General features: G+C 46.6%; 1 protein-coding gene across 5 annotated transcripts in view; it reads right to left on the bottom strand.

The window, feature by feature from the left end:
• DIS3L2 (DIS3 like 3'-5' exoribonuclease 2) overlaps positions 1-13,902 on the bottom strand; it is a 365,245-nt gene that overhangs the window by 94,649 nt on the left and 256,694 nt on the right. For all 5 annotated transcript variants that reach the window (XM_032355174.1, XM_032355177.1, XM_032355175.1 and 2 more), the window contains one exon: positions 9,258-9,370. In XM_032355174.1, coding sequence (XP_032211065.1) covers positions 9,258-9,370 — 113 coding nt within the window. The remainder of the gene's footprint in view (positions 1-9,257; positions 9,371-13,902) is intronic.

The raw sequence follows: 13,902 nt of genomic DNA, 5'->3' as shown, positions 1-13,902 counted from the left end.
GGCTTTCTGCTCAACAGGGAGCCTGCTTCCCCCTCTCTCTTTCCGCTTGTCTCTCTGCCTACTTGTGATCTCTCTGTCAAATAAATAAATAATATCTTAAAAAAAAGAAAAGAAAAGAAAAGAAAACCACTGCTTTCACGAGTTGATCTTGTAAGTTATGCATTTAAATATGAAAGAAATTTAAGCTAATGAAATACAACCTGATCTGTTCTTATATACTAGAGTTTGGGGTTAGGATTTTATTTGCCAAAAGGCCTTTACCACCAAAATAAGGTCTAAAGTCCAGCAACCAATAGAATGAGGTCCATACTCTTTAGCTGCACCATGTGAGAAAAAGAGCAAAGGACCGGGAGCCAGACGGACTTGAGACGGACTTGGGGCCCATCACTTCCTGTACAACTTGGGCAAGCTAGTGTGATTTTGAGCCTCAGTCTTCATGCCGGCAAAACAATACGGAAGATACTCAATACAAGTGAGCTGGCTGGCTTTCCAGGGTCTCCCAGGTCCTTGGGTCACCAGGCTTGGCCTTCCCCTTCAGCAGGGCTGCTCGTGGCACACCTCTCGCTTGCCAGGCCTGCTCACTGCTCTCGCTCTTGCCAAGATCATTCTTTCTCTGAGACATCGTTCTGGATGTTTTGCATCTGGCCAACTTCTGCACATCCTTGAAGATTCAGCTCCATTATCCCTCAAAGGCTTATCCAGATTCCCCCAGGGGAGGATGTACTGTGTTCTGAATCGTTTTCTCAACCACCTTTGTTCTTTCAAAAAGGATGGGAGGCAGTCCTAAACAGTCTGTCACTTACTCTACCCTCCCAGCTCTTCTGAGAGGCTTCTATAGCTCTTAACACAGCGTGCTCGCCTCCTTCTGTGCTCCTCCCCTCTACTACACCATAGAATCCTCAGGAATGAGGACAAGCTCCTGTTCCTGTCTCTCCATCTCGCATCTGACACGCAGCAGGCCCTCTGTCTGCAAATGACTGACTTTTGCCCAGGAAATGAACCACTTTCTCTTTCTGTGTTTACTATTTATTACACATAAAACATTTTATGAAATACATGGCGGGCTTCTATTTAAACAACTTTACATAAGAATTTCCTAGGCAGCTAGTATTTTAAGTGTAAGATGAACTGTTTTGACTATTCTTTCCTAAAAACTCCTGGCACACTCAGGGGCTGCTCAGGTCAAAAGCACTGCTTGGTACTTTGTATCTTCTACCGAGGATAACATTTTAATACCCAGATGCCCAAGAACCTAAGTGCTCATGAAAAGCTAGGCATTAAGACATTTTCAGGTAGGATAGTTCTCTTTAAGTTTTAAAGGATATTTCTTTAAGTAACTTTCACCAGATCTTGGGGCAGAATTCAGATGGTATTCAGAGAAAACAGCCTTTATGTCCATATAGTTTTAGAAATATAGGTTATTCCTCTTTCAAAGGTGAAGGACCGAAGGTGTTAAAATCACATCTACAATGTGGACGTCACAGCCTCTCATCAGCTAGGCCTGCTTTCTGCCAGGCTCCCTGGGAAGGTGCTCCACAGCCTGTAGCATGTCAAGACCACAGCATGGCCGGGATCCTCATGGGAGGCAGGGTGGATAGACAGGTGGTTACTTCCTCAGATACAAGTCCTGTGACTCTGGGGGATGGGAGGCCCACAGCATGTGTTGTCTACGCATGCTCGGGAGCTATGTGACCTCTGCCACCGCACCCGGGAACACTCAGAGGCTGGGCGGCTGAGCGCAGCACACAACAAAGAAGTGGAAAAGAGAAGACGGGTCTTTCTAGGGTTGAGACACTGCCGGCTGTCATCAGCGTCATGAGACCACTGTGGCATCCTCTGACCCCTGGGTGGTGGCTCTCATTAGCTTCACTCCAAGGTACAGAGCCCATGGATGAGTCTCTCGAAGTTCTTAAACTCCCCTCCTGTCTCTGTGCCAACCTAATGGCCCCACAGTCAGTCTCACGATGTGCCTTTCCTTTGTTTGTAAATGGCAGCTGAGCGGTGGCAGTCGGTCACTGGACCAGGTCACTAAGCCGGGCTCAGCTACTACCTCAGTGGAGGCTGGCAGTCCTTTCCCTTGTCTGCGGCTGGTTCTTTCCTCCAGGCTCCCTGACTCCATGCCAAGACTCTCTTAAACTCCTCAAACCTTCTACCCAGCTGCTTTCCCCCATCCAGGCTCTTAGCAGAGAACTTCAACGTGTCTCCACAAAGTTAAGAGAGACCATTGGACTCAACTCCTCCCAAACCTCCCTCCAGCCCCTTTCTCCCAACACTGCTCCTCTGTTAGGCAAGGGCACCTCAGTCCCCTGAGAGCTCAAGTGTCCTACCTGTGCAAAGCCTGGCCTCCTTTCTGAGCTTTGATCCAATCCCTCCCTAGCCACAGCTCTTTTCAATTAGCTATGTGTTCTTCTGCACTGTCCTTCCCGGAGACCATAAATACAGGGTCAGTCTCCCATTCCTAGAATCAGAAACTACACTCCCTTCTCCCAATCTGGAGGTCTCCCTTCATGTCACTAAGGTTCTCAAAATAGTTCATGCTTCCTATTTTCATTCACACTTTCCTTTTACTTTCCAATTCAATAGAGATTTTAATTTTTATTTATTTTTATCTATTTATTTATTAAAAAAATTTTTTTAAAGATTTTATTTATTTGACAGACAGAGATCACAAGCAGGCAGAGAGGAAGGCAGAGAGAGGAAGGGAAGCAGGCTCCCCGCCAAGCAGAGAGCCCGATGCGGTACTCAATCCCAGGACCCTGAGATCATGACCTGAGCCGAAGGCAGAGGCTTTAACCCACGGAGCCACCCAGGCGCCCCTATCTATTTTTAAAGCTATCTCTACACCCAACACGGGGCTCAAACTTACGATCCTGAGATCAAGAGTTGTATACTCTACCAATTGAGCCAGCTGGGTGCCCCTCAAAATGACCTTTTTAAATTACAAAAATTACAAGTCTGTGGTAGAAATTTTAGGTGATAACAAACCAAAACATGAGAATGTAAAAATTGCGAGGCCCGAGGCCCCGTGCTTAAGAAGAAACAATGTTAACATGTTGGTACAGAACCTTTGTCTTCTTTCTGTGCACTCATAAATGACCATTCCTCGGGTAAAACATTACAGACTGTGCGCACATGTACTTTTTGAACACAGAGCTAGTGGACACTCTCAGACTTCCACTGCATTGGCCCTCACTGGACCCTTTCCTTGGCTGGCTCCTTAAACTGTGCTCTCACCCTCTGCCCTCCACTCCCCTTTCTTATCCCTGCTCGTGCTCCTCGGGTCCCTCCCTCACTCCTGGGGTTACACTCCCACTGATCCACGAGTCCCGTACATACTGCATTTCCAGCCCTGCCTCTCCTTATAACTCCAGATCCCTTTATTACCTGCTCCCCCTGGCACCCCCGGACACCTTATTTTGGACGTCCCCTGCATACTTGGCATGAATAACACAAAGTTCAGCATTTTCTTCCCTGCACCTGTTGCTATGGTGTATTTCTTATCTCTGTTAAGAGCAGCACCCTGTTACCAGTTAAACAAGCAAGCAAACAACAACCACACACACATACTCTCTCACACACACCCCTCCCACAGAACACAACTGGGTGTTACTTTTTGATTTCTCCACTTTCCTCCCTCTGCTATACCCAGTCAGTTTCCAGGTTCTTCTGTAGGTTTTACAACTAAATCTCTCAAATGAGTCTTCTTTCCTCTCCAACTTCAAGTATGGACATACTCGTCTCTCTTGGGTTACATGCTAATAGTCTCCTAAACCAGCAGCAGAGTTCTGGAGCAGAAATTTTTCTGGGTCAGATTTCCTTATTATTCTCCAGACTTCTGCATCTTCTTACTCTATTCCACTCAACGATAATTTGCAATCCCATTTACAGTAGGACACACAGCCTTTATCTTTCCAATAGCTGAAAAACTGAATTCGACAATGTCCGGTTTTTGCTTGTCCTGCTAATGAGGGAGGGTCCAAATACCTTCAATGGGGTGGAGAGGTCTCCAGCAGAGTCTGGACCCTCCATGATCAGCAGCCAAGGGTCAACAGTGGCCAAGAGCTCTCAGAGAGAGGCTGGCAGAGGGCCTCCAGACCCTATCTCCAAGAGGAAAGCAAAGACAACAGGGGGAAGCCAACTTGCCCTGTTTGCCTAGTCTGAGTCTCTGTTGTGTGATATGGATTCCTATACAGGGAGGGGATACAGTTGGGGGCTCCTTGTTCAGGATGCCCATTTTTTTTTTTTTAAGGTTTTATTTATTTGACAGAGAGGCGATCACAAGTAGACAGAGAGGCAGAGAGAAAGGGGGAAACAGGCCCCCCACTGAGCAGAGAACCTGATGCGGGATTTGATCCCAGGACTCTGAGATCATGACCCAAGCCAAAGGCAGAGGCCCAACCCACTAAGCCACCCAGGCACCCCTTTGGGATGTCCATTTTATCACCAGGCTGAAGACACCTATGGCTCTAGTTCTCCTGGGGGTCCAGCTGGACACTGGCATGTTGATAAACTCTCTAAAATTCAGTGAGTAAAAATCCCTCTGTATTTTGGGGTGGTTATCCAAAGGTTCAAGGGGCCAGGGCTGAGGGAAAGAGGCCTGGTACAGATAACATTTTTCCTCCCTCTGGCCTCACTGTTTTTCAACCATATGGTTGCTAAGGTGATTTTCTACTTGAGACAAAGGAGACCCTGTCCATTCCCTGTTTGTCCTCAAGATGAAGTCCACACTCCTTAGCCTGCCACTCTAGGCCTCTCTTTGTAACTTCATCTTTTGGCTTCTCCTGCAATTTAGACCCCAGCCATTCCAAACTCATGCCATTTCTTGAATGTTCCATGCTTTTTTGAGCCGCTGCCTAGAATGCCCTCTTTGCTCACATGTCCACCTAGAAATTTTTTACTCAAAACTGGAAACACTGCTCAAAAATCCACTGCTTTGTGAAGCCATCTTGGCTCTCATGGAAGCTCCTCTCCTACCACCAACCCAGGGAGATGCAACTTCTCTCTCCTCCCGAATACTCCCTCACCTTGGGAGGACTTCTCTAACTGCAGGTGGCCCCATGCACTGTGTGAGTTACGTGCCCACCTGCTCTGACTTCCCCGGGGCAAGATCAGCATCTCTCCCATCTTTACACACCTGCCACCTGGCACACAGCCGGTCCTCGACAAAGAGGAGCCAGATGAAGATAGATGGCCCTGCAGGCAACAGGAAAAGAAAGGAAAGGGGCTTAAAGGGAGCTTCATCACTTTAAGCATGTTTCAAGCCAGCATCAAAGTTGGGTCAGGGCACGGCTTAAAAGCTGGTCATGGAATAAAGGGACATGGTGACGGGACACTGACTTTCTAAGCATTCTGGACCAGGGCTAGGGAGAGCTGAGAGACACTGATCATTTAGGTAAATATGCCACTGCCCAAGGCAGCTGGGTGGGGGTACCAACAAGACTACAAAATGTTGTATTAGCCTCAGAGAGCAGAAACATCTGCTAAAGCCACAGCAGGCAGGCTGGCCAAGTTCAGCAACGGGTTAGCCAGGACAGCCCTGTGACCAACGGAAAGGGCCACAGAGGGGGAAGAATCAATCATCCGTGCAAAGAGGATCGGGGGGACTAGCAGCAACAGGGGGGGTTCCAAAGCTCAGGGGAGCCAGATGTCAGCAACCCAGCCAGGAGCGGCAGCAGGCCCCTCCTCTGCCCGTTCCAGTCCAGGCCTTCACTGCCTCGAGAACTCCTTCACGCCTTCGGAGCCCATTGGCTGTCAGAGCCTGAGAACTTAGGGAGTTTTTCTCCTTTTCTCTGAGGACTTCAAGGTTTTAACAGTAAGGTTCAGCTAGCTCCCCACTCGCACACTGAAACAGCTTGAAAGGAAAGAGATAATTCACTTGCCAGCCAACATCTCTGTTGAAAGAGTTTTCTTTTTCATATCAACACTTCCATGAATTCCGAATGGGATCAACTCTTTGCTACACAGCTGGACGTTAACAAAACATCAACACTCTGACAACCTGCTGGGGTCAGAAAGGAACATCTTAAAACTCTTTGGACTCCACGTTAAGACAGGCTTCCAATCCCAATCTTTGATCTCTATTATAAAGCAGTACCAATAAAATATCGTAGAGATTTATGGGCGAACTTTCATTTGAGCTGTTTCACACCTAAAATAACACGGGCGCTGGGGCCAACAGGCAGACAATTTAGCTTCAGGTTTCAACTGTTTAGGGTTTCTTTGCTTTTAAAACTTAACTCATTTTTAAAAATTACTTTACATTTCACAGTTTCATTGTATTTCCCTCTCAGGGAACACAGGAGATGTTTAACTGGGTAGATGTCATGACCTTCTGAGAAGGACAGGCCTAAACTCAGGTAGACGCTTATCCCCTTAATGAACAGATGCCTGATTTTTGTCAAAAAGAAAGAGTGTGGGGGCACCTGTGTGGCTCAGGTGGGTTAAGCCGCTGCCTTCAGCTCAGGTCATGGTCTCAGGGTCCTGGGATCGAGCCCCACATCAGGCTCTTTGCTCAGCAGTGAGCTTGCTTCCCCCTCTCTCTCTGCCTGCTTCTCTGCCTACCTGTGATCTTTCTCTGTCAAATAAATAAATAAAATCTTCAAAAAAAAAAAAAAAAAGAAAGAAAGAGTGTGTCCTTTTCATGGGACTTAAATGGACACTATTTCAATTTATCTTTTCTCCTGAGTATACTTTATGGTTAATGAAAATAACCAAATACTTATTACTGGGAGTAAAATCCCAAAAAAGAATCTCATTTTAAAGACAGTAAAATGAAATTTGGAATAACAGTTTTATTGTGTAGTCCTGATCTGTGGGATAATTCCCCAAATCAAGCTTAGACTGTAATTCCAGTATCAGCTACTTACAAGCCAGTACCACTGAATGAAAACAAATTGGTGCCACATTCCCTCTAAGGTGGGAAACCAACCGGCTCCCCACCCCCAACACACACACCCCTCCTTCCATCTGATAAAGCTGGGAGAGATGATTCTGCCAAATGAGAAAGCAGAGAATTTGGAGGAAGAGGTAAGCAGCTCATCCAGCTTTTAAGAAGACCTTTATAGGCAAAGTAAAGTGAAAACAGCAGAAAAGTTCCTGGACACAGTCCTTTTTACAAAAATGAGTAGGAAGAAAGGTCAGAGCAGTGGTTCAAAGGAATCAGAATGCACAGCTGCTGCTGTCCAAGGTTGCGGGCTGGTGCCACTTGCTCCTGCCAACGTGGGGGCTGAGCCGGGCAGCAGGAGCCCGCAGTCACTCGGGGGCACATGGGCCCTTCCTCCATCCAGCTCCACACTTTCAGAGCTCAGGAGCAGAGCCCCAACTCTGCAGCCCTGAGAAGTCCTAGAACTGTGACAATCACGAACACAAAGTAGAGGAAAGAAAATGTGCTTTGTTATTTAACCCCATTTTATTTTTCCATTTTCTGATTTTGAAACATAATTCCTGGTTATAAAAGGAGAAAGCAAGAGCTAGGTAAGAGAAAATCACCTGCTTAGAAGAACCTCTAACTGTGTCCAAAATTCTTAAATATGTGAATCTGAAAAACAGAGTTATTAAACTTTTCTATATGGAGAGAGCAACTCATGTTTATTCACTTTCTGTGGTCTTAAAAGTCTTAGAGATTGCCATTTCTGTTTTTCTTCCCATCATAACATCATAGTTTGGTGGATAGAGGGGATTCTGGAGTCTGATCTCCCTTCTCTCAGAGGCCTTGGGCCAGACAAAGGCCAGAGTTGGTCAACTCCATTTTGGGGCAGGAGTTATGGACGGGATCTCTTCAACCTGAGGTTATATTAAGTGTAAACAATGTATGAATGTCAGAGCTCTGTTCTCGGGAGAGCCAAGCTATGAGTGAGGGGCTTGGCTTTGGAGTGGTTCCTTTGTCTGCATAGGCCGGGGACCTATACTTTTTTTTTTTTTTAATTTATTTGACAGACAGAGATCACAAGTAGGCAGAGAGACAGGCAGAGAGAGAGGGGGAAGGAGGCTCCCCGCCTAGCAGAGAGCCCGATTTGGGGCTCGATCCCAGGACCCTGGGATCATGACTTGAGCCAAAGGTAGAGGCTTTAACCCACTGAGCCACCCAGGCGCCCCAGACCTATACTTCTATAAGGAGCCCGAGTGGAGGGAAAGTCATCGCCCAAAAAGCTTTCAAAATGAAAACATTCATATTTAAGTATAAAACACACACATACTAGTGCACAAGTCATAAAAGAAAAGTCTGTTCCCTTTCACTAAGTGAAAGCTCAGGTAATCAGGACCCAGATGCAGAATCGTGGGCAATCCCCCTGCACTTGGGCTCTCTAGTCCTACTGTGTGAATCCATAGGACTCACTTGTTCACGCTACCTTTGATGGGTAGGGAATAGTGCCTGTTTTTTTGGGTGGGATCATACTGGTATTTTAATTTACATTTCCCTCATAATGTATGATGTGGACCATCTTCTCACATGCATATTTGTCATCTGTAGATCTTCTCAGATGGAATCCTTTCTCGTCTCTGAGAAAGGGCAAGGCAGGAGCTGATTCCAGCAGGGGTGGAAATGTTTTCTCAAAAGGCATTTCAGGGGCGCCTGGGTGGCTCAGTGAGTTAAGCCTCTGCCTTCAGCTCAGGTCATAACCTCGGGCGGGCTCCCTGCTTGGCAGGGAGCCCGCTTCCCGTCCCCCACCCCCCCGCCTCCCCTGCCTGCCTCTCTGCCTACTTGTGATCTATCTCTCTCTCTCTGTCAAATAAATATTTTTTAAAAAAAGGCATTTCATCCTATTCTGTTGTCGTGTGACAATGCCACAGACATTAAAATGCCACAATATAGCACGTGGCTGTATTGCAAAAATACGTCATAAAAACTGTGGCTGGCATGGGGTGAGTCTGCTGAGCCCGGCTTCGGAACAATATTTTGAAGGCAGTTACCGTTCCTCATTTCCTTCTGAACTTGAGCACCTGTCTGACTTAACTCAGGTGGCAGGGCCAGTCTGGAACCTGAGATGGGTTCCCGTGTCTTGCCATGATATAGTTCCTCTTGAATATATAAGGAAAACATGCAACCACCAAGGGCCAACACTTGCTGGAGCTCACGTTATAGGGAGAAAAACCCTGCATTTTAAAGATCTCATTAGATGTGAGAAAAGATGTTCAGACAAGGTTGCTATTTCTCATGACCGTTTTTGGGCGGGGGGGCGGGGGTAAGAAAAGAGAAACTATGGAAGCAGACCAAACAGGCTGTCCTTCAATTCCAGAAACTGGAGACGGATACTTACCTTCTGAACCAAATAGACGCTTGTAGCTCTCTCAGCAGCCACTTTATCCAGGGGGGATCCCTCAGGAACAAAGTAACTGACATCTGCGATGTGAACCCCCACTTCAAAGTTGCCTGTAAATGCAGAAGGAGGCTGATCAGTGTGGTGTGGAAAGCAAGGTCATCCCTCCCAGGAATCCCTCCTGGGACTGTGTGGTACTGTCGGAGGCCACGGGCCTTGAAGCGTGGATCACCATCTCCAGTCTTCCCGGGGATTCACATGGTTACTTTCCTTACTATATCCTAGCAGATGGTGAGATTTTTATCCTCAAGACACAACATTAACCATCTTCGCAAGATGTTTCCCACTTCTAAAGGCCTCTTGTGTTTGTAAACATCAGCGGACTTGCCAAAGCAGGCTCCTTCTGGCTGGCAAAGGGACCCTTTCAGGGCACTAGAAAGGAGTGAGTCCCTGAATCCTTCAGACTCTGCTTCTAAGGACTTTCTGTCCATTCTGAGCACAGTCTTTTATGTCGAGCCCTGCGCCTGGCCTTCCTACCTTGATTCTGCCCCTTCTTACCTAGCCCTGGAATCTTCTCAGTCAGGGATCTGGTGATGCCACTCCCCAGCCTTTTAAGCCATGTCCTTGCTTGGTCTCCCCACAACCTGCCTCGCCAGCCTTCAGTGCCCCCCCCACCCCCCACATGTCTGCATGCAGCCATCATGGGAAACCTCCTTCCGCTCCCAGGACACAGCTTACCTCATCCCACTGACATATTTGCTTGGCTCATGGTTTTTTTTTTTTTTATGTTTGGGATCATTGCAATGGGACCTGCTTATCAAAATCCTTCTTACCATAAAAGGATTAATTCAAAGAGAATCTGGGAGCAAGAAGAGATTCTCTGCCCTCTGTTTCTTCTACCTCCACAGTCAAAGCACCTAATCCATGAATGAAGATGATTACCATGCTCTTTTCCTCAGAGCACTCATCTCTGCCAGATATCACAGTATATCTTTATTGGCTTATAAATTTACTGTCTGCCTTTCTTCCTACAATGTAAGCTCCAGCAAGGCAGAACCTTCTGTGTAAAGTTCACTGGTCTAGGCCCAGTACCTAGAAGAATGTCTGAAAAATGGTAGGCACTCAAGAAATACCTGTTGAGTGAATGAATTAACAATAGGCTTGTCTGCCTGTTGTTTTTTCCTGTCTGGTAGAAGACCTACTTTTTTCTCTTATAGAATTGCCCTGTCCCTTTCTGGTGGAGCGGGCCCTGCCCACCAGTTCTGCCAGAGAGATGGGCAGACGATGTAGACTGATGGAATTACACTTAAAGTGGGGTTGAGGGGATGGTTAAGTTATAAATTTAGATTTACTCTTGAACATCCCACAAAGCAGATCTCAAATACAGCATTTGTGATTACACACAAATGCGCGCGCGCGCACACGCACACACACACACACACACACACACACACATATATGAGAATGGACAGAGCGGACAGAATACAAAAAAGAGTTCACATGTAAAGTAGGGGTACAGTGTAACAAGCGCATCATGGGCAGACAGAGGCACACTGACGATACCAACACAAAGGTGAATTTGCTCAACTTTAAATATACGCTTGGGTGCTTGGATGGTTCAGCTGACTGAGCATCTAAATCTTGGTTTCAGCTTGGGTTATGGTCTCATCGTGAGATGGAGCCCTGCATCGGGCTCCACACTGAGCACGGAGTTGGCTTCAGATTCTCTCTCTCCCTCTCTCTCCCTCTTCCCCCACCACTCCTCTGCTCTTTCCCCCACTCACGTGCATGCACTCTCCCTCTCTAAAATAACTAAATAAAATCTTTAAATATATGCTTGATGTGATTCCACCATACCCTATCCTTATTCATAGTAACCTCAGTGAAAGGGATCTCTGCTGGGACCCCGGACAGTAAGGACTGCCATAAGCCTGCAGCTGCCAGGGAAACATCTTTGTCACACGATCATGCCAATATGGAAAATAACAGGTCTAGGCAATAAGGGGAGAATCATGATAGCCTCATTTAAACTCTAGGATCCAGCTGAACTTGTAACCAGTCTACCTATGGACTTGGCAGTTCACGAATCAATCAGTTCCCTTTCAGTTACGACTCCCAGGAAGAGTCCTGACTGATACCCAAGTTGACTCAGAAGAGCTTCCGAGCACATTACTACTTGCTCCTGGCTGCCTAGATGATCAGTCCAAAAGTATCACATGTTTTATCTGCGAATTTCATAGCCATTTACTATCCTCCTATTCCTTAATCTCTGGAGGACCCTTCTTCCTTCTGGTTTTGTTTTTGTTTTTGTTTTTTTAAATGGAAAACAGTTTAAGCATGGGGTAGTTAAAATAAGGGGTTCGGGGACAGAACATAATTTAAGATCCCCTATTCCTCATCTATAGGGACTACCGTCCCTACAGGGCAATCATTGTTTTTTTTCTGCCTAGTCCTGTAACATGAATGCATTGGGGAAAACCAAAGTCCGCGTCTAAGAGATCTCAGTGGCTGTGGGATAATATGATAGACCCACTTCCCACAGACGAGAGGGGCGTTGGGAAAGCAGAGAGAAACCGGTGTGGCTCAGAGTTCAGCCGCCTCACTCTGAGAGCCACTCAGCTGTTGGGTCACTAGGAACAGGGGCACCTGCCCTGCAATGATCGAGGAACTCAACCCTAAGAGGAAGTGGCCAAGAGTCTCAGACGGCTCAGCTTTCAATTTTGATATTACAAGTTTCTAAAACCAACACTTGGGGAAGGTAAAATAAAGTGTCTTCTTTTGAAGTCAGAATTATAATGTATTAGCCTAACAGGTAAATATTGACTGAAGGAAAAGAGAGGATTATTACATCATGATATAAACCATAATTTTAAATTCAGTCTGTGTGTTGTTACTACACATGAACTTTCTGTCCTTAGTCAAAATTGACAAACTGACAAAGAGTTCATTACAGGAGATAAAACATGAAGGAGGCCAACCAAAACACATTTCAGAGGCTTAGATTTCACTCAGAATTCCCAGCAGAGCCTCTAAGACCTGCAAAGAGCAGCTCTCTTATTCTCCCCTTTGGACAGTCTTTTGTGGAAACCCTAAGTAAATATTTTATTACATGTATTTACATAATGTGAACTTGCAGAACTCTTGAGGTAGTGGCACTGAAGGTTTTATTCTATGAAGAGAAAATATAAATCCAAATGTTCTGTAGTATCTGCTGCCAAGACACTTAGGACCAACTCGATGTTTTAAAAAAATACTATCTTCCATATAAAAGGATTCTTAAAAAAAATTTTTTTTTGTATATGAAAAAGTTTTCACCGACTGACTGGGGCTAAGGTAAGCCCTGAAAGTTCGGGAAAGCTGGGGAGGCAGAGGGAGGCACAGTCCCCGAGGCCGGCCATGGCTGGCTTGCCTTTGCTCAGTGCCCACAAACTTAAATGAATACAAATGCTCCTTGGAATGAACCTGAGAGGACATCAGAGCTGCTGCATCCAAGGAAAACACAAATAGAAACGAAAGCAGCAGCTTAAAAACCACCTTGTCTAAGCCAGCCTCCCAGCCAGTTCAGCCCCTTTCCAACAGTGTCCCTGCCAGGTGGCCCCTGACGCATCATCCAGGGTGGGGCGCTCACGACCTGAAGCCACTTGCTCTACTTCTGAAGCGCTCTTGTCACTTCAGCAGGAACATGTGAAAGCGCTTTGTAATCAGTAATAGTTACTCCAACACAGTGCTGACCATGACAATCACGAAAACGACAATACGGATGGCAGCAGTGGCTGCTGATTTACTGTCTTCCTCGTGCCTGGGGCTCCACAGATGTTCGTCTCATTCTCACACAGGTGCATACACTGAATTTCACTGATGAATCATCTGAGGCTCAGAGAGATTCCAAGTCACTTGTCCAAGGTTACCTGTCTAGGAAGTAATCACCCCTGGATGCAGACCCAGGTCCGATTCAGAGTCTTTGCTCCTTTTGTTACCTGCATCCCACTCACTCCAAGACAAGATGATACAAGTCAATTTTTCGCCTCAGTAGCTCATAGCTCAAAATTGCTCCCTATCTCTAGGGAGACTCAACAGAAGCCATTCGTGGCCAGGGATTCAGAAATCCTGTTGGTGACCTGTCCCAGCCTTGTCCCCAGCCACATCCCTGTCCCTGCAGTCTCTCCCCGTTCCCATGGCTGTTCCCCTTCACCACTTGCAGTCTGGCGGTCCAGCAACTCTAAGTCATCAGCTCTGGGTCGACTTAATTGTGAGGCCTCAGGGTCCAACTGCCGCTGTCTAAGTGTCTAGCTGCCTTCCTCAGCCGTCAGTCCTCCTCAGCAGGCAGTGGTGGGACTGTCCACAGCAACTGAAAGGCGGCACCATTGGTGCAGGTGGGGACATCCCAGGCCACCCCTCTGAGGAGTGAGGAGTGCCACCAGGGCCTGCCAGACTTGGATCACTTGAATTCACTTTTATTCACTGCTGAGACCTGACAGTGGTGATGGGCTCTTCTTGACCCAGAAGGATGCTGCTTTTAACCCAGAATTTCAGGAACGATGCTGCCAAATGTATCTCATCACAAAATGGCTGCTTCAGTCTGGGTCACTAAGGGTCTTCATGTTGCTAAATCCAAACCTTTTTAGGCCTGACTTAACCTGACCTT

The sequence above is a fragment of the Mustela erminea genome, chromosome 8 (genome assembly GCF_009829155.1).
Source record: "Mustela erminea isolate mMusErm1 chromosome 8, mMusErm1.Pri, whole genome shotgun sequence".
Taxonomy (NCBI): Eukaryota; Metazoa; Chordata; class Mammalia; order Carnivora; family Mustelidae; genus Mustela; species Mustela erminea.
This window is presented reverse-complemented; position numbering and strand designations above follow the sequence as displayed.